Here is a 16,379-nt window from a genome sequence, read left to right as displayed (position 1 = left end):
GCAGCGGAAGCTCCGCAGCGGCCCCAAAAGCGACTGGGCAGGGAGGGCACAGGCTCCCTCACTGGGTGAAGGCGGCGCAAAGAACGGGAAGAGCCATCCCGGGAGCCACCGGGCGTTCAGCCTCCCTAGGTCCCCCAGGCGGCTCGGGCCGGGGTCTCAACCGGGGCGTTTCCGGGGGTTTCTGAAGCAGGCGAGGGGCAGGGCGGGCAAAGGCCATTCGGCTATCCTTCCGGCTCCAGAATCTCCCAACGCGCAGGTGTCCAACGTGACCAGCGCGACTTACCGCTCCAATCTCTCCGGTCTTCCAAGGCCTTGCTCAGTTGTCCTGCCGGGCGGGCCCTGAGGATGCAAGGGACGGAGGAAGTTTCGTGTGTGCGCCCTTCCTATAGCGCCCAGTAGAACTGATAGTACCTGTCTCTGTGGCGCAATCGGTTAGCGCGTTCGGCTGTTAACTGAAAGGTTGGTGGTTCGAGCCCACCCAGGGACGCTTGTTTGAGCTTTTAAAGTATTCATGCATTGTCAATCACTAGATAAATGGGGAAGATTTTATCTTCCTGGAGTCCTAAGCCACTAATTTGTGACTTATCCATGTCAAGGGCCAGCCCACCTCCCCGACCGGATTCTTAACCGGGTATCTCCTGAAATCCTGGGTTTATACGTGTGTAACTCAGGAATCCTGAAACAGAGACCTAGGAACCCACTTCTGGTGTGATAAAATTCTAATTCAGTCCGTTATACGCTTAAACGAGTAATTTACATGCCTCCATTTTTTCATATTTTAATAATAGGAGGTCAGTAATATCCCGAGGATGTGCCTGGATTTACTGATTGCTCTATCAATAACGTGACCAGTGGAATCATTCATCATCATAGTGATCCTCTCCATCATTTTTGAAGAGTATTTTTCCTCACTTTGTGCATGATTTATTTAACCCTTTTCAAAATGTTTTTGTTAGCCAGGCATGGTGGCATGTGCCTGTAATCCCAGGTACTTGGGATTCTGAGGCAGGAGAATCATTTGAACCTGGGAGGTGGAGGCTGCACCAGTGGAGGCTGCACCGCTACACTCCCGCCTGGGCAACAGAGCGAGATTCCATCTCAAAAAATAAAATAAAATAAAAAAGTTTTTGAGATGAGGTAGGTTTCATTGTTTTAGGATTACAAAGAATGCTGCAGCCACCTTTCTTGTACACATATCTTTGGTCATTGTGGAAATGTCTACACCGCAGACATTTCTATAGTGTAGGGAAGTTGATGCACTATTGCTACATTATAGGGTTTACATGATGCTTCTAATTTGAGTACATTCTGCAAATGTATCTTTCACGGGAGTCGTACCAAATAATATTCCAATAGCAATATTTATAGGAGGAAAAATGTGCAGAAGTGCAATTGAGCTTCGTGCCTCTCCATGGGGCCCATGTTCATAAAATGGTGGCATTAGCAATCATCTGAGAGTGGAGTTTGTGGCCCTCTGACATCAAAAGCTGAAGCAGAGGACATGAAAACCCTCACTGTGCATCCTCTCTAGTCTGGCCAGAATCATTCCTAGGTCGGTGGTCTCTTATCAGGAGGGAATGCTGCTTGCTTGTTTTGTCAAAATCACAAAACTGAGGGAAAGCATCAGGCCGTTGGTTGATAACAGTGGTGAAGCAAGGCTTTCCAAAGGGCTGGTTTGTTGTTAACCCTTAGGGAAAAAAAAAAAAGCCTTTTTTTTTTTTTTTTTTTTTGAGACGGAGTCTCTCTCTGTCGCCCAGACTGGAGTGCAGTGGCGTGATCTCGGCTCACTGCAAGCTCCGCCTCCCGGGTTCAGGCCATTCTCCTGCCTCAGCCTCCCGAGTAGCTGGGACTACAGGCGCCCGCCACCACGCCCGGCTAATTTATTTTTAGTAGAGATGGGGTTCTACCGTGTTAGCCAGGATGGTCTCGATTTCCTGACCTCGTGATCCGCCCGCCTTGGCCTCGCAAAGTGCTGGGATTACAGGCATAAGCCACCGCGCCCGGCCAAAAAAGCCTAATTCTTACCAGCTGGTGCCGTGCAGTTCCAGGCTCTTGGTGTCCCAAACAAAGACACCAAGAGCCTGGAACTGCACCAAAAACCAAAACCAAGGTAGGGGCAAGATGATAATCACAGAATGTCACCGGTATATGTTTAGGTTCAAATACTATTATGAGAAGTGGCAGGTAAAGGAGGTAGGAAAAAGAAAACACATCATGTAATTGACTGTTGTATGGAAATATTTGATGCTGAAAGTTATAATTTAAAACTATAAACCAAATATTAGAAGTGTGTCTAGTTCAAAGGGAGGAAAACCATCAAAAACATTTTCAGTGCAATATTTAACATGAGCTATACAACCCTTCCTAAATGTCAAAGGCACACACAGACACACACACACACACTCACACTCACGAAGAATACAAATGACTAGAACCAAGAAATGTAAATACATTCTGCTACGTATGGTAAACATAGCCTACCATGTAGAAGAGATTAGAAAATAAACATGGAAATGAAATGTTTTTATTAATTCGCATCAGTACCCACCAAAACCAATCAGCATAACCAAATATTATAACACTGAATGTAAAAAACAATCCAAAAGTCCAGAGTGATAGGCAAAAGGTTTTAATTGTATAGATTAAAATTAACTTTGGACAAAAATTAAAACTCAGGCAGAGAATGTTTTCTTCCTTTTGCAACAGCAGACACTAGTAAAAACAAAGGCACAGTAAAAATTGAGACCCAAAATTTGCAGTGTAGATATATGAATATAATAATAGACACAGGCAGGGAGGATTAATAAATGATAAAATGTTTAGAGGATGATCATTAGAATACAGGATATTTATACTCTTGAAAACCGCTTTCCCAAGTACTTCATTATAAGTAAGGTGTCTCTAAAAGGGACAGATCTCCTAGACCCCTCCTTAACCAAGTAACCAGTCCTGATATCATAATGGTGATGGACAAACTAGACCTTCTCTGCCCGCAGATGGGCTGAGGTTGGGAACTCACAGCATTGTCTCTGCAGTGTTCCCGGCAAAACGTTTAGGCTGAATTTAATCATGAAGACATTTTCAGACAACTTCAGAATGTAGATCATTGAGCCAGACAGCTGACCTGTCCTCTATAAACAAGTCCATGTCACCACCATCCATGACAACAACAAAAAGATGAGGAAATATTTGGGGTTCAAAATAACTAAAGAAATGCAGCTACATTATCTTTTTACTTTTTTTGAACCCAAAATATTTCTTCTCCTTTTTGTTGTGTGATTTGTGGTGATATGGACTATGTGAAGGAGACAGGTCAGTTGTCCTGCTCAGTGTTCTACATTCTGCAGTTGTCTGGTGATTACCTCCTATGAAACTCAGGCTAAGCGTTTTCTGCAAGAACATGGCATTGTTCATATTCTGCACCGGCAGAGTCCTGGGTGACATGCTGTCTCCTGCCAGCGGCTCCTGACTCCTGTTCTCTACAGGATGGAATGGAGAGGAGCAGGGCTAAGGCCTCCCAATGCTGTTTGTCCATCTAGCTGTGGTCTTCCTAAGTACTGACACCACTTGGAGGCTGAAGGACTGTGGCTTCTCTAACCAAAGGAGCCTAGCGGGTTAACAATTGTCAAGAGCAGTTGGTGGTTCTGAAATACAATCCTCAGCCAAGGATCCCTCCTGTGTTACAGATGGATCAGCTAAAACAAGCCAACACTGAAGACACAGAGAATGAGGTTAGGTTCACTGAAACCAGGGTAACACCTTTGGATGAGCTAAACACAAAGATGACACTGACCTTGAGCAGGTATAGAAGCTCAGAGACATGCCTGCAAAATGAAATCCCTGAGGAATTTTGTAGCTACCCAGAGATACGTGGTTCAAATTAAAATGTCTGACTGATCACTCCCGGCATGTGCTGCACAGTTATGTGAAAGTGTCACACCTAACGTGGGTCCATTGTCTTCAGACTGAGCACAGGTTGCCAATGGCATGGTTTGAGAATAGGCATAGAGCCATGCCCACTGACCCATCCTATGTCTGGGCTTCCAAATGGAACTGTACTTTCATTCAAATCTTCACGTGCCTATAGGTCCTGCCTGCAGGAATGACATCTCTCGGCTTAGTAAGGGCTGCTTATTGTGGGAATATGACTTCCATCTGGAACACCAGGTGGAGACTTGTCACCGTCAAAGTAAAAAACCTATTGTCCACGTAAAGGGCGAAGCTGATGTGCTGTTCCTCAAATGAGTAAAACACACTGCTGTAGGGCTGGAATGAGTCAGGTAGTTCAAAGTACATTGACGGAGTCGAATAACATCTATCCAGTGAGTCCTGTAAGACTTCAGGCTCTTCCACTTCCATCAGCATGCCGTTGAGCCTGGAAAAGGACACAAAACTAAAGAAGCAGCCAGGGAAAATCAGACACCACAGAGCCCCACTAGATTTCAGAAGTAACATAAGGAAGTGGTTAGAAAAGAAAAAGGAAAGATGCATTAATAAGGTAAAAAAAAAAAATTTATTGCCTTTATGTTGGGATAGAACAGGGCCAGGTAGAAAACAATGAAAGAGAAAGACAGAGAGAGAGAGACAGAGACAGAGACAGAGACAGAGAGAAAGTGAGCTAGTGAATTGGCCAGGTGACATACTGGTAAGGGAGTAAAAGGACACTCTGAGTTAGTGCCCTCATGACACACAGCAAACTGTGATCATGAAAAGAGTGAGCTCAATAGTTTTCCATAAAATATGCTCAAAATTCGATGCAGTGGCCATGAGAGTACAGCTTTTGAAGTATGGTCAACCTATGGTACGTTAGTAAATGATAAGGGGAGGAAGAAATGGAAACCTAAACATCTACTGCAATGAAAACCAACAGCAATGACAGTAGGAGTAATTCAGCCTTCGTTGAAAACGTGACATCAAACACACTCTGGTTTCCCTGAATCTGTTGCCTCCAGGTGTTAACACAGAATTAAGCATCCACAATTGCTGAAAGTTACCTGGGGCATGGTGGGTTTTGATCTTCTTCCCCTTCTTTACTTCCTCTTCTTCTTTTCTTCTTTGATCTTCTTCCCCTTCTTTTCTTCCCCTTCCCCTTCTTTTCAATTTCTGCAATAAATTCAGACACGGACAGACACATTAAGCTGATTCCCCTACACATATAACAATCCACTGTCTAATCCTCACACAGGGACCTCAGGCTCCTCAGCATAAGAATAGGACACTGTGAGAGATATATTTCAGGAGGCCTGAAGGCTGGTCATGATAGAAATTCCTCAGTTTTTCTCCCAGAAACTGTGGGTAAAATGTCCCTATTCTAGTAGACCGTTATCCCAATATCATTTGTCCCAAGTTTGTGCAAACAGTTATGCCATATTTTTCCAATCAATTTAAAGCAAATACCCTCAAATGATTTCTAGGAGAAAAACTGCAATATTTAGCCCTGTCTCATCAAATACTCAGATTGTTCATGGTTGTGAGGACTTTAGACACTGAAATTAGAGTGAAAAAGGAAATCTACAAACCCTTGAGTCAAAATCATAGTTCTCTGAATTGGTCACATCTGCCCAGGTCCAATGTCATGAGAATAGAATCACAGTGCCACAGGTATGGCCTGAGACTAGGAAGAGAGCCATGTTCACTGACCCATCCCATGTCTGGGCTTCCAGGTAGAACTAGAGTTTCATTCAACCTACATGTGCCTATAGGTCCTCACTGCAGCAATGACATCTCTCAGCTCAGTAATGGCCACTTGGAGCAGGAATATGATCTTTATATGGAAGACTCAGTGGATCCTTATCACCTTCATAGAAAGGTACTCACCTCCCACGTCAAGAGAAAAGCCAACATGTTTTTCCTCCAATGCATAAAAGGAACTTCCATAGGGCTGGCAGGAGTCAGGCTGTTCAAGACAACTGGAAGGAGTTGAATAACATCTATCCAGTGAGTCCTGCAAGACTTCAGGCTCTACTACCTCCAGCAGCTCCCTGCTGAGCCTGGAAAACGAGGAAAAAGTAAAGAATAAGCCAGGGGAAATCAGACACAACAGAGCCCCAACTAGGTTTCATGGGTAGCATAAGGAAGTGGTTAAAAAAGTAAAAGGATAGATCCATTATTGAGGTAACAAATTATTGCCTTCATGTTGGGACAGATCAGGGCCAAATAGAAAAGAATGAAAGAGAAAGACAGACAGACAGACACACACACACACACACACACACACACACACACACACACACACACACACACAGAGAACGAGCTCAGTGAATTGTCCAGGTGACACACTGATGAGGGAGTAACAGGACACTCTGAGTTAGTGCCCTCAGGACACACAGCATGCAGTGATCATGAAAAGACTGTGCTCAATAATTTTCCATAAAATGTGCTCAAGTTTCCATGCAGTTGCCATGAGAATACAGTTTTTGAAGTCTGGTCCACCTACAGTAGCTTAGTAAATGATAAGGGGAGGAAGAAATGGAAACCTAAATATCTACTGCAATGAAAACCAACAGCAATGTTAGTAGGAATGATTCAGGCTTGGTTGAAAAGATGTAATCGATAATGTCAGCCCGCTCTGTTTTCCCTGAACCAGGAGTCTCCAGATGTCAACACAGAAGTAGCTGTTCACAATTGCTCGGTTACCTGGGGCATGGTGGGCCTTGGTCTTCTTCCTCTTCTTGGTCCTTTTTAATTCCTGCAATACATTCAGACAGGGACAGACAAAATAAGCCAATTCACCTACACCCATAACAGTCCACTGTCTAATCCCCACACAGGGATCTCAGGCTCCTCAGCATGAGAACAGGACAATGTGAGACATATACTTCAGGAGGCCTGAAAGCTGGTCATGATATTCTTTGGTTTGCATCTCAGAACCAAGGGTGAAATATCCCCATTCTGGTAGATCGTTATCCCAAAATCATTTATCCCAAGTTTGTGCAAACGGTTATGCCTTATTGTTCCCATCAGTTCAAAGAAAATGCCCCAGATGATTTCTAGGAGGAAAACTGCAGTATTCAGCCCTGTCTCATCAAATGCCCAGCTCGTTCATGGATGCAAGAATTTTAGACACTGAAATTAGAATGAAGGAGGAAATCTACAAACCCTTGAGTCCAAATCATAGTTCTGTGAATTTTTTACATCTGCCTGGGTCCAATGTGCTGAGAGCGGGCTCAGGTTGCCACAGGCATGGCTGGACACTAGGAATAGAGCCTTGCTCACTGACCCATTTCATGTCTAGGCTTCCAACTGAGACTACAGTTTCATTACAACCTATATGCGCCCACAGGTCCTGCCTGCGGCAATGACATCTCTCGGGTCAGTAAGGGCCACTTGGAACAGGAATATCACCCCTATCTGGAAGACCAGGTGGAGCCTTATCACCTTCATAGTAAGGTACTCACTGTCCACGTCAAGAGCCAAGCCAAGGTACTGTTCCTCCAATGAGTAAACAGCACTGCTGTAGGGCTGGCCTAAGTCAGGCAGTTCAAGATAACCTGAAGGAGTCGAATAACATCTATCCAGTGAGTCCTGCAAGACTTCAGGCCCTTTCTCATCCAGCAGCTCCCTGCTGAGCCTGGAAAAGTAGGAAAAAGTAAAGAATAAGCCAGGGGGGAATCAGAAACCACACAGCCCCAGCTAGATTTCATGGCTAACATAAGGAACTGTTTAAAAAGAAAAAGGACAGATCCATTAATGAGGTAATGAATTATTGCCTTTATGTTGGGATAGACCAGGGCCAGGTAGAAAAGAATGAAAGAGAAAGACAGGGAGAGGGAGAGAGAGAGAGAGGAGAAAGTGAGCTCAGCGAATTGGCCGGGTGACACACTGATGGAGGGGTCAAAGGACACTCTGAGTTAGTGCCCTCGGGACACACAGTGAACAGTGATCATGAAAAGAGTGGGCTCAATAATTTTCCATAAACTTGCTCAAGATTCCATGCAGTTGCCATACAGCCTTTGAGGTATGGTCAACCTATAGTAAGTTAGTAAATGAGAAGGGGAGGAAGAAATGGAAACCTAAACATCTACTGCAATGAAAACCAACAGCAATGTCAGTAGGAGTAATTCAACCTTCGTTGAAAACACGAAATTGAACACACTCTTGTTTTCCCTGGACCTGGCATCTCCAGGTGTCAACACAGAATTAAGCATCCATAATTGCTCAAAGTTACCTGGGGCATGATGGGTCTTGGTCTTCTTCCACTTCTTGGTACTTTTCAATTTCTGCAATAAGTTCAGACATGGACAGACATATTAAGCTGGTTCTCCTACACACATAACAATCCACTGTCTAATCCTCACACAGGGACTTCAGGCTCCTCAGCATGAGAATAGGACACTGTGAGAGATATTCTTCAGGAGGCCTGAAGGCTGATCACGATAGAGATTCCTTGGTTTTTGTCCCAGAAACTGTGGGTAAAATTCCCTATTCTGGTAGACCGTTAACCCAATATCATTTGTCCCAAGTTTGTGCAAATGGTTATGCCATATTTTTCCAATCGATTTAAAGCAAATGCCCCCAGATGGTTGCTAGGAGAAAAACTGCACTATTCAGCCCTGTCTCATCAAATACTCAGATTGTTCATGGTAGCGAGGATTTTAGACGCTGAAATTAGAGTGAAGGATGAAATCTACAAGATCTACAAAATTGAGACAAAATCAGAGTTGTGTGAATTTGTCACATCTGCCCAGATCCAACATCTTGAGAGTAGGATTAGGGCGCCACAGGCATGGCCTGAGACTAGGAAGAGAGCCTTGCTCACTGACCCATCCCTTGTCTGGGCTTCCAAGTGGAACTAGAGTTTCATTCAACCTACATGTGCCTATAGGTCCTCCCTGTGGCAATGACATCTCTCAGCTCAGTAAGGGCCACTTGCAGTAGGAATATGACCCTAACCAGAAGACTCAGTGGATCCTTATCACCTTCATAGAAAGGTACTCACCATCCATGTCAACAGCCAAGCCAACACGCTGTTGCTCCAATACGTAAAAGGCACTTCTGTAGGGCTGGCATGAGTCAGTCAGTTCAAGACAACCTGAAGGAGTTGAATAACATCTATCCAGTGAGTCCTGCAAGACTTCAGGCCCTTTCTCATCCAGCAGCTCCCTGCTGAGCCTGGAAAAGTGGGAAAAAGTAAAGAATAAGCCAGGGAGAATCAGAAACCACACAGCCCCAGCTAGATTTCATGGCTAACGTAAGGAAGAGTTTGAAAAGAAAAAGGACAGATCCATGAATGAGGTAACAAATTATTGCCTTTATGGTGGGATAGAACAGGGCCAGGTAGAAAACAATGAAAGAGAAAGACAGAGAGACAGAGACAGAGACAGAGACAGAGAGAAAGTGAGCTAGTGAATTGGCCAGGTGACATACTGGTAAGGGAGTAAAAGGACACTCTGAGTTAGTGCCCTCATGACACACAGCAAACTGTGATCATGAAAAGAGTGAGCTCAATAGTTTTCCATAAAATATGCTCAAAATTCGATGCAGTGGCCATGAGAGTACAGCTTTTGAAGTATGGTCAACCTATGGTACGTTAGTAAATGATAAGGGGAGGAAGAAATGGAAACCTAAACATCTACTGCAATGAAAACCAACAGCAATGACAGTAGGAGTAATTCAGCCTTCGTTGAAAACGTGACATCAAACACACTCTGGTTTCCCTGAATCTGTTGCCTCCAGGTGTTAACACAGAATTAAGCATCCACAATTGCTGAAAGTTACCTGGGGCATGGTGGGTTTTGATCTTCTTCCCCTTCTTTTCTTCCCCTTCTTCTTTTCTTCTTTGATCTTCTTCCCCTTCTTTTCTTCCCCTTCCCCTTCTTTTCAATTTCTGCAATAAATTCAGACATGGACAGACACATTAAGCTGATTCCCCTACACATATAACAATCCACTGTCTAATCCTCACACAGGGACCTCAGGCTCCTCAGCATAAGAATAGGACACTGTGAGAGATATATTTCAGGAGGCCTGAAGGCTGGTCATGATAGAAATTCCTCAGTTTTTCTCCCAGAAACTGTGGGTAAAATGTCCCTATTCTAGTAGATCGTTATCCCAATATCATTTGTCCCAAGTTTGTGCAAACAGTTATGCCATATTTTTCCAATCAATTTAAAGCAAATACCCTCAAATGATTTCTAGGAGAAAAACTGCAATATTTAGCCCTGTCTCATCAAATACTCAGATTGTTCATGGTTGTGAGGACTTTAGACACTGAAATTAGAGTGAAAAAGGAAATCTACAAACCCTTGAGTCAAAATCATAGTTCTCTGAATTGGTCACATCTGCCCAGGTCCAATGTCATGAGAATAGAATCACAGTGCCACAGGTATGGCCTGAGACTAGGAAGAGAGCCATGTTCACTGACCCATCCCATGTCTGGGCTTCCAGGTAGAACTAGAGTTTCATTCAACCTACATGTGCCTATAGGTCCTCACTGCAGCAATGACATCTCTCAGCTCAGTAATGGCCACTTGGAGCAGGAATATGATCTTTATATGGAAGACTCAGTGGATCCTTATCACCTTCATAGAAAGGTACTCACCTCCCACGTCAAGAGAAAAGCCAACATGTTTTTCCTCCAATGCATAAAAGGAACTTCCATAGGGCTGGCAGGAGTCAGGCTGTTCAAGACAACTGGAAGGAGTTGAATAACATCTATCCAGTGAGTCCTGCAAGACTTCAGGCTCTACTACCTCCAGCAGCTCCCTGCTGAGCCTGGAAAACGAGGAAAAAGTAAAGAATAAGCCAGGGGAAATCAGACACAACAGAGCCCCAACTAGGTTTCATGGGTAGCATAAGGAAGTGGTTAAAAAAGTAAAAGGATAGATCCATTATTGAGGTAACAAATTATTGCCTTCATGTTGGGACAGATCAGGGCCAAATGGAAAAGAATGAAAGAGAAAGACAGACAGACAGACACACACACACACACACACACACACACACACACACACACACAGAGAACGAGCTCAGTGAATTGTCCAGGTGACACACTGATGAGGGAGTAACAGGACACTCTGAGTTAGTGCCCTCAGGACACACAGCATGCAGTGATCATGAAAAGACTGTGCTCAATAATTTTCCATAAAATGTGCTCAAGTTTCCATGCAGTTGCCATGAGAATACAGTTTTTGAAGTCTGGTCCACCTACAGTAGCTTAGTAAATGATAAGGGGAGGAAGAAATGGAAACCTAAATATCTACTGCAATGAAAACCAACAGCAATGTTAGTAGGAATGATTCAGGCTTGGTTGAAAAGATGTAATCGATAATGTCAGCCCGCTCTGTTTTCCCTGAACCAGGAGTCTCCAGATGTCAACACAGAAGTAGCTGTTCACAATTGCTCGGTTACCTGGGGCATGGTGGGCCTTGGTCTTCTTCCTCTTCTTGGTCCTTTTTAATTCCTGCAATACATTCAGACAGGGACAGACAAAATAAGCCAATTCACCTACACCCATAACAGTCCACTGTCTAATCCCCACACAGGGATCTCAGGCTCCTCAGCATGAGAACAGGACAATGTGAGACATATACTTCAGGAGGCCTGAAAGCTGGTCATGATATTCTTTGGTTTGCATCTCAGAACCAAGGGTGAAATATCCCCATTCTGGTAGATCGTTATCCCAAAATCATTTATCCCAAGTTTGTGCAAACGGTTATGCCTTATTGTTCCCATCAGTTCAAAGAAAATGCCCCAGATGATTTCTAGGAGGAAAACTGCAGTATTCAGCCCTGTCTCATCAAATGCCCAGCTCGTTCATGGATGCAAGAATTTTAGACACTGAAATTAGAATGAAGGAGGAAATCTACAAACCCTTGAGTCCAAATCATAGTTCTGTGAATTTTTTACATCTGCCTGGGTCCAATGTGCTGAGAGCGGGCTCAGGTTGCCACAGGCATGGCTGGACACTAGGAATAGAGCCTTGCTCACTGACCCATTTCATGTCTAGGCTTCCAACTGAGACTACAGTTTCATTACAACCTATATGCGCCCACAGGTCCTGCCTGCGGCAATGACATCTCTCGGGTCAGTAAGGGCCACTTGGAACAGGAATATCACCCCTATCTGGAAGACCAGGTGGAGCCTTATCACCTTCATAGTAAGGTACTCACTGTCCACGTCAAGAGCCAAGCCAAGGTACTGTTCCTCCAATGAGTAAACAGCACTGCTGTAGGGCTGGCCTAAGTCAGGCAGTTCAAGATAACCTGAAGGAGTCGAATAACATCTATCCAGTGAGTCCTGCAAGACTTCAGGCCCTTTCTCATCCAGCAGCTCCCTGCTGAGCCTGGAAAAGTAGGAAAAAGTAAAGAATAAGCCAGGGGGGAATCAGAAACCACACAGCCCCAGCTAGATTTCATGGCTAACATAAGGAACTGTTTAAAAAGAAAAAGGACAGATCCATTAATGAGGTAATGAATTATTGCCTTTATGTTGGGATAGACCAGGGCCAGGTAGAAAAGAATGAAAGAGAAAGACAGGGAGAGGGAGAGAGAGAGAGAGGAGAAAGTGAGCTCAGCGAATTGGCCGGGTGACACACTGATGGAGGGGTCAAAGGACACTCTGAGTTAGTGCCCTCGGGACACACAGTGAACAGTGATCATGAAAAGAGTGGGCTCAATAATTTTCCATAAACTTGCTCAAGATTCCATGCAGTTGCCATACAGCCTTTGAGGTATGGTCAACCTATAGTAAGTTAGTAAATGAGAAGGGGAGGAAGAAATGGAAACCTAAACATCTACTGCAATGAAAACCAACAGCAATGTCAGTAGGAGTAATTCAACCTTCGTTGAAAACACGAAATTGAACACACTCTTGTTTTCCCTGGACCTGGCATCTCCAGGTGTCAACACAGAATTAAGCATCCATAATTGCTCAAAGTTACCTGGGGCATGATGGGTCTTGGTCTTCTTCCACTTCTTGGTACTTTTCAATTTCTGCAATAAGTTCAGACATGGACAGACATATTAAGCTGGTTCTCCTACACACATAACAATCCACTGTCTAATCCTCACACAGGGACTTCAGGCTCCTCAGCATGAGAATAGGACACTGTGAGAGATATTCTTCAGGAGGCCTGAAGGCTGATCACGATAGAGATTCCTTGGTTTTTGTCCCAGAAACTGTGGGTAAAATTCCCTATTCTGGTAGACCGTTATCCCAATATCATTTGTCCCAAGTTTGTGCAAATGGTTATGCCATATTTTTCCAATCGATTTAAAGCAAATGCCCCCAGATGGTTGCTAGGAGAAAAACTGCACTATTCAGCCCTGTCTCATCAAATACTCAGATTGTTCATGGTAGCGAGGATTTTAGACGCTGAAATTAGAGTGAAGGATGAAATCTACAAGATCTACAAAATTGAGACAAAATCAGAGTTGTGTGAATTTGTCACATCTGCCCAGATCCAACATCTTGAGAGTAGGATTAGGGCGCCACAGGCATGGCCTGAGACTAGGAAGAGAGCCTTGCTCACTGACCCATCCCTTGTCTGGGCTTCCAAGTGGAACTAGAGTTTCATTCAACCTACATGTGCCTATAGGTCCTCCCTGTGGCAATGACATCTCTCAGCTCAGTAAGGGCCACTTGCAGTAGGAATATGACCCTAACCAGAAGACTCAGTGGATCCTTATCACCTTCATAGAAAGGTACTCACCATCCATGTCAACAGCCAAGCCAACACGCTGTTGCTCCAATACGTAAAAGGCACTTCTGTAGGGCTGGCATGAGTCAGTCAGTTCAAGACAACCTGAAGGAGTTGAATAACATCTATCCAGTGAGTCCTGCAAGACTTCAGGCCCTTTCTCATCCAGCAGCTCCCTGCTGAGCCTGGAAAAGTGGGAAAAAGTAAAGAATAAGCCAGGGAGAATCAGAAACCACACAGCCCCAGCTAGATTTCATGGCTAACGTAAGGAAGAGTTTGAAAAGAAAAAGGACAGATCCATGAATGAGGTAACAAATTATTGCCTTTATGGTGGGATAGAACAGGGCCAGGTAGAAAACAATGAAAGAGAAAGACAGAGAGACAGAGACAGAGACAGAGACAGAGAGAAAGTGAGCTAGTGAATTGGCCAGGTGACATACTGGTAAGGGAGTAAAAGGACACTCTGAGTTAGTGCCCTCATGACACACAGCAAACTGTGATCATGAAAAGAGTGAGCTCAATAGTTTTCCATAAAATATGCTCAAAATTCGATGCAGTGGCCATGAGAGTACAGCTTTTGAAGTATGGTCAACCTATGGTACGTTAGTAAATGATAAGGGGAGGAAGAAATGGAAACCTAAACATCTACTGCAATGAAAACCAACAGCAATGACAGTAGGAGTAATTCAGCCTTCGTTGAAAACGTGACATCAAACACACTCTGGTTTCCCTGAATCTGTTGCCTCCAGGTGTTAACACAGAATTAAGCATCCACAATTGCTGAAAGTTACCTGGGGCATGGTGGGTTTTGATCTTCTTCCCCTTCTTTTCTTCCCCTTCTTCTTTTCTTCTTTGATCTTCTTCCCCTTCTTTTCTTCCCCTTCCCCTTCTTTTCAATTTCTGCAATAAATTCAGACATGGACAGACACATTAAGCTGATTCCCCTACACATATAACAATCCACTGTCTAATCCTCACACAGGGACCTCAGGCTCCTCAGCATAAGAATAGGACACTGTGAGAGATATATTTCAGGAGGCCTGAAGGCTGGTCATGATAGAAATTCCTCAGTTTTTCTCCCAGAAACTGTGGGTAAAATGTCCCTATTCTAGTAGATCGTTATCCCAATATCATTTGTCCCAAGTTTGTGCAAACAGTTATGCCATATTTTTCCAATCAATTTAAAGCAAATACCCTCAAATGATTTCTAGGAGAAAAACTGCAATATTTAGCCCTGTCTCATCAAATACTCAGATTGTTCATGGTTGTGAGGACTTTAGACACTGAAATTAGAGTGAAAAAGGAAATCTACAAACCCTTGAGTCAAAATCATAGTTCTCTGAATTGGTCACATCTGCCCAGGTCCAATGTCATGAGAATAGAATCACAGTGCCACAGGTATGGCCTGAGACTAGGAAGAGAGCCATGTTCACTGACCCATCCCATGTCTGGGCTTCCAGGTAGAACTAGAGTTTCATTCAACCTACATGTGCCTATAGGTCCTCACTGCAGCAATGACATCTCTCAGCTCAGTAATGGCCACTTGGAGCAGGAATATGATCTTTATATGGAAGACTCAGTGGATCCTTATCACCTTCATAGAAAGGTACTCACCTCCCACGTCAAGAGAAAAGCCAACATGTTTTTCCTCCAATGCATAAAAGGAACTTCCATAGGGCTGGCAGGAGTCAGGCTGTTCAAGACAACTGGAAGGAGTTGAATAACATCTATCCAGTGAGTCCTGCAAGACTTCAGGCTCTACTACCTCCAGCAGCTCCCTGCTGAGCCTGGAAAACGAGGAAAAAGTAAAGAATAAGCCAGGGGAAATCAGACACAACAGAGCCCCAACTAGGTTTCATGGGTAGCATAAGGAAGTGGTTAAAAAAGTAAAAGGATAGATCCATTAATGAGGTAACACATTATTGCCTTCATGTTGGGACAGAACAGGGCCAAATGGAAAAGAATGAAAGAGAAAGACAGATAGACACACACACACACACACACACACACAGAGAACGAGCTCAGTGAATTGTCCAGGTGGACACACTGATGAGGGAGTAACAGGACACTCTGAGTTAGTGCCCTCAGGACACACAGCATACAGTGATCATGAAAAGACTGTGCTCAATAATTTTCCATAAAATGTGCTCAAGTTTCCATGCAGTCGCCATGAGAATACAGTTTTTGAAGTCTGGTCCACCTACAGTAGGTTAGTAAATGATAAGGGGAGGAAGAAATGGAAACCTAAATATCTACTGCAATGAAAACCAACAGCAATGTTAGTAGGAATGATTCAGGCTTGGTTGAAAAGATGTAATCGATAATGTCAGCCCACTCTGTTTTCCCTGAACCAGGAGTCTCCAGATGTCAACACAGAAGTAGCTGTTCACAATTGCTCGGTTACCTGGGGCATGGTGGGCCTTGGTCTTCTTCCTCTTCTTGGTCCTTTTTAATTCCTGCAATACATTCAGACAGGGACAGACAAAATAAGCCAATTCACCTACATCCATAACAGTCCACTGTCTAATCCCCACACAGGGATCTCAGGCTCCTCAGCATGAGAACAGGACAATGTGAGACATATACTTCAGGAGGCCTGAAAGCTGGTCATGATATTCTTTGGTTTGCATCTCAGAACCAAGGGTGAAATATCCCCATTCTGGTAGATCGTTATCCCAAAATCATTTATCCCAAGTTTGTGCAAACAGTTATGCCTCATTGTTCCCATCAGTTCAAAAGA

The 16,379-nt window shown here is 44.0% G+C and overlaps 2 protein-coding genes and 1 non-coding gene across 4 annotated transcripts in view; 2 read left to right on the top strand and 1 right to left on the bottom strand.

Moving 5' to 3' along the window:
- GSTM2 (glutathione S-transferase mu 2) overlaps window positions 1-16,379 on the top strand; it is a 1,178,915-nt gene that overhangs the window by 975,492 nt on the left and 187,044 nt on the right. The gene's annotated exons all lie outside the window — the stretch shown is intronic.
- On the top strand, window positions 414-487 carry TRNAN-GUU (transfer RNA asparagine (anticodon GUU)). The gene has a single exon. It is a non-coding gene; the product is annotated as a tRNA-Asn (tRNA).
- LOC115933235 (neuroblastoma breakpoint family member 12-like) overlaps window positions 2,614-16,379 on the bottom strand; it is an 82,547-nt gene continuing 68,781 nt past the window's right edge. For both annotated transcript variants that reach the window (XM_055354085.2, XM_055354092.2), the window contains 16 exons: window positions 16,044-16,095; window positions 15,254-15,426; window positions 14,431-14,539; window positions 13,652-13,824; window positions 12,881-12,932; window positions 12,111-12,283; window positions 11,350-11,401; window positions 10,541-10,713; window positions 9,718-9,826; window positions 8,939-9,111; window positions 8,168-8,219; window positions 7,398-7,570; window positions 6,637-6,688; window positions 5,818-5,990; window positions 4,995-5,103; window positions 2,614-4,375 (listed from right to left, as the gene is read on the bottom strand). In XM_055354085.2, coding sequence (XP_055210060.2) covers window positions 4,132-4,375; window positions 4,995-5,103; window positions 5,818-5,990; window positions 6,637-6,688; window positions 7,398-7,570; window positions 8,168-8,219; window positions 8,939-9,111; window positions 9,718-9,826; window positions 10,541-10,713; window positions 11,350-11,401; window positions 12,111-12,283; window positions 12,881-12,932; window positions 13,652-13,824; window positions 14,431-14,539; window positions 15,254-15,426; window positions 16,044-16,095 — 2,042 coding nt within the window. In that variant the 3' untranslated portion in view covers window positions 2,614-4,131. The remainder of the gene's footprint in view (window positions 4,376-4,994; window positions 5,104-5,817; window positions 5,991-6,636; window positions 6,689-7,397; window positions 7,571-8,167; window positions 8,220-8,938; window positions 9,112-9,717; window positions 9,827-10,540; window positions 10,714-11,349; window positions 11,402-12,110; window positions 12,284-12,880; window positions 12,933-13,651; window positions 13,825-14,430; window positions 14,540-15,253; window positions 15,427-16,043; window positions 16,096-16,379) is intronic.

The sequence above is a fragment of the Gorilla gorilla genome, chromosome 1, assembly GCF_029281585.2.
Source record: "Gorilla gorilla gorilla isolate KB3781 chromosome 1, NHGRI_mGorGor1-v2.1_pri, whole genome shotgun sequence".
Taxonomy (NCBI): Eukaryota; Metazoa; Chordata; class Mammalia; order Primates; family Hominidae; genus Gorilla; species Gorilla gorilla.
Note: the sequence above shows the minus strand (reverse complement) of the source record. Positions and strands in the feature narration are given on the sequence as shown.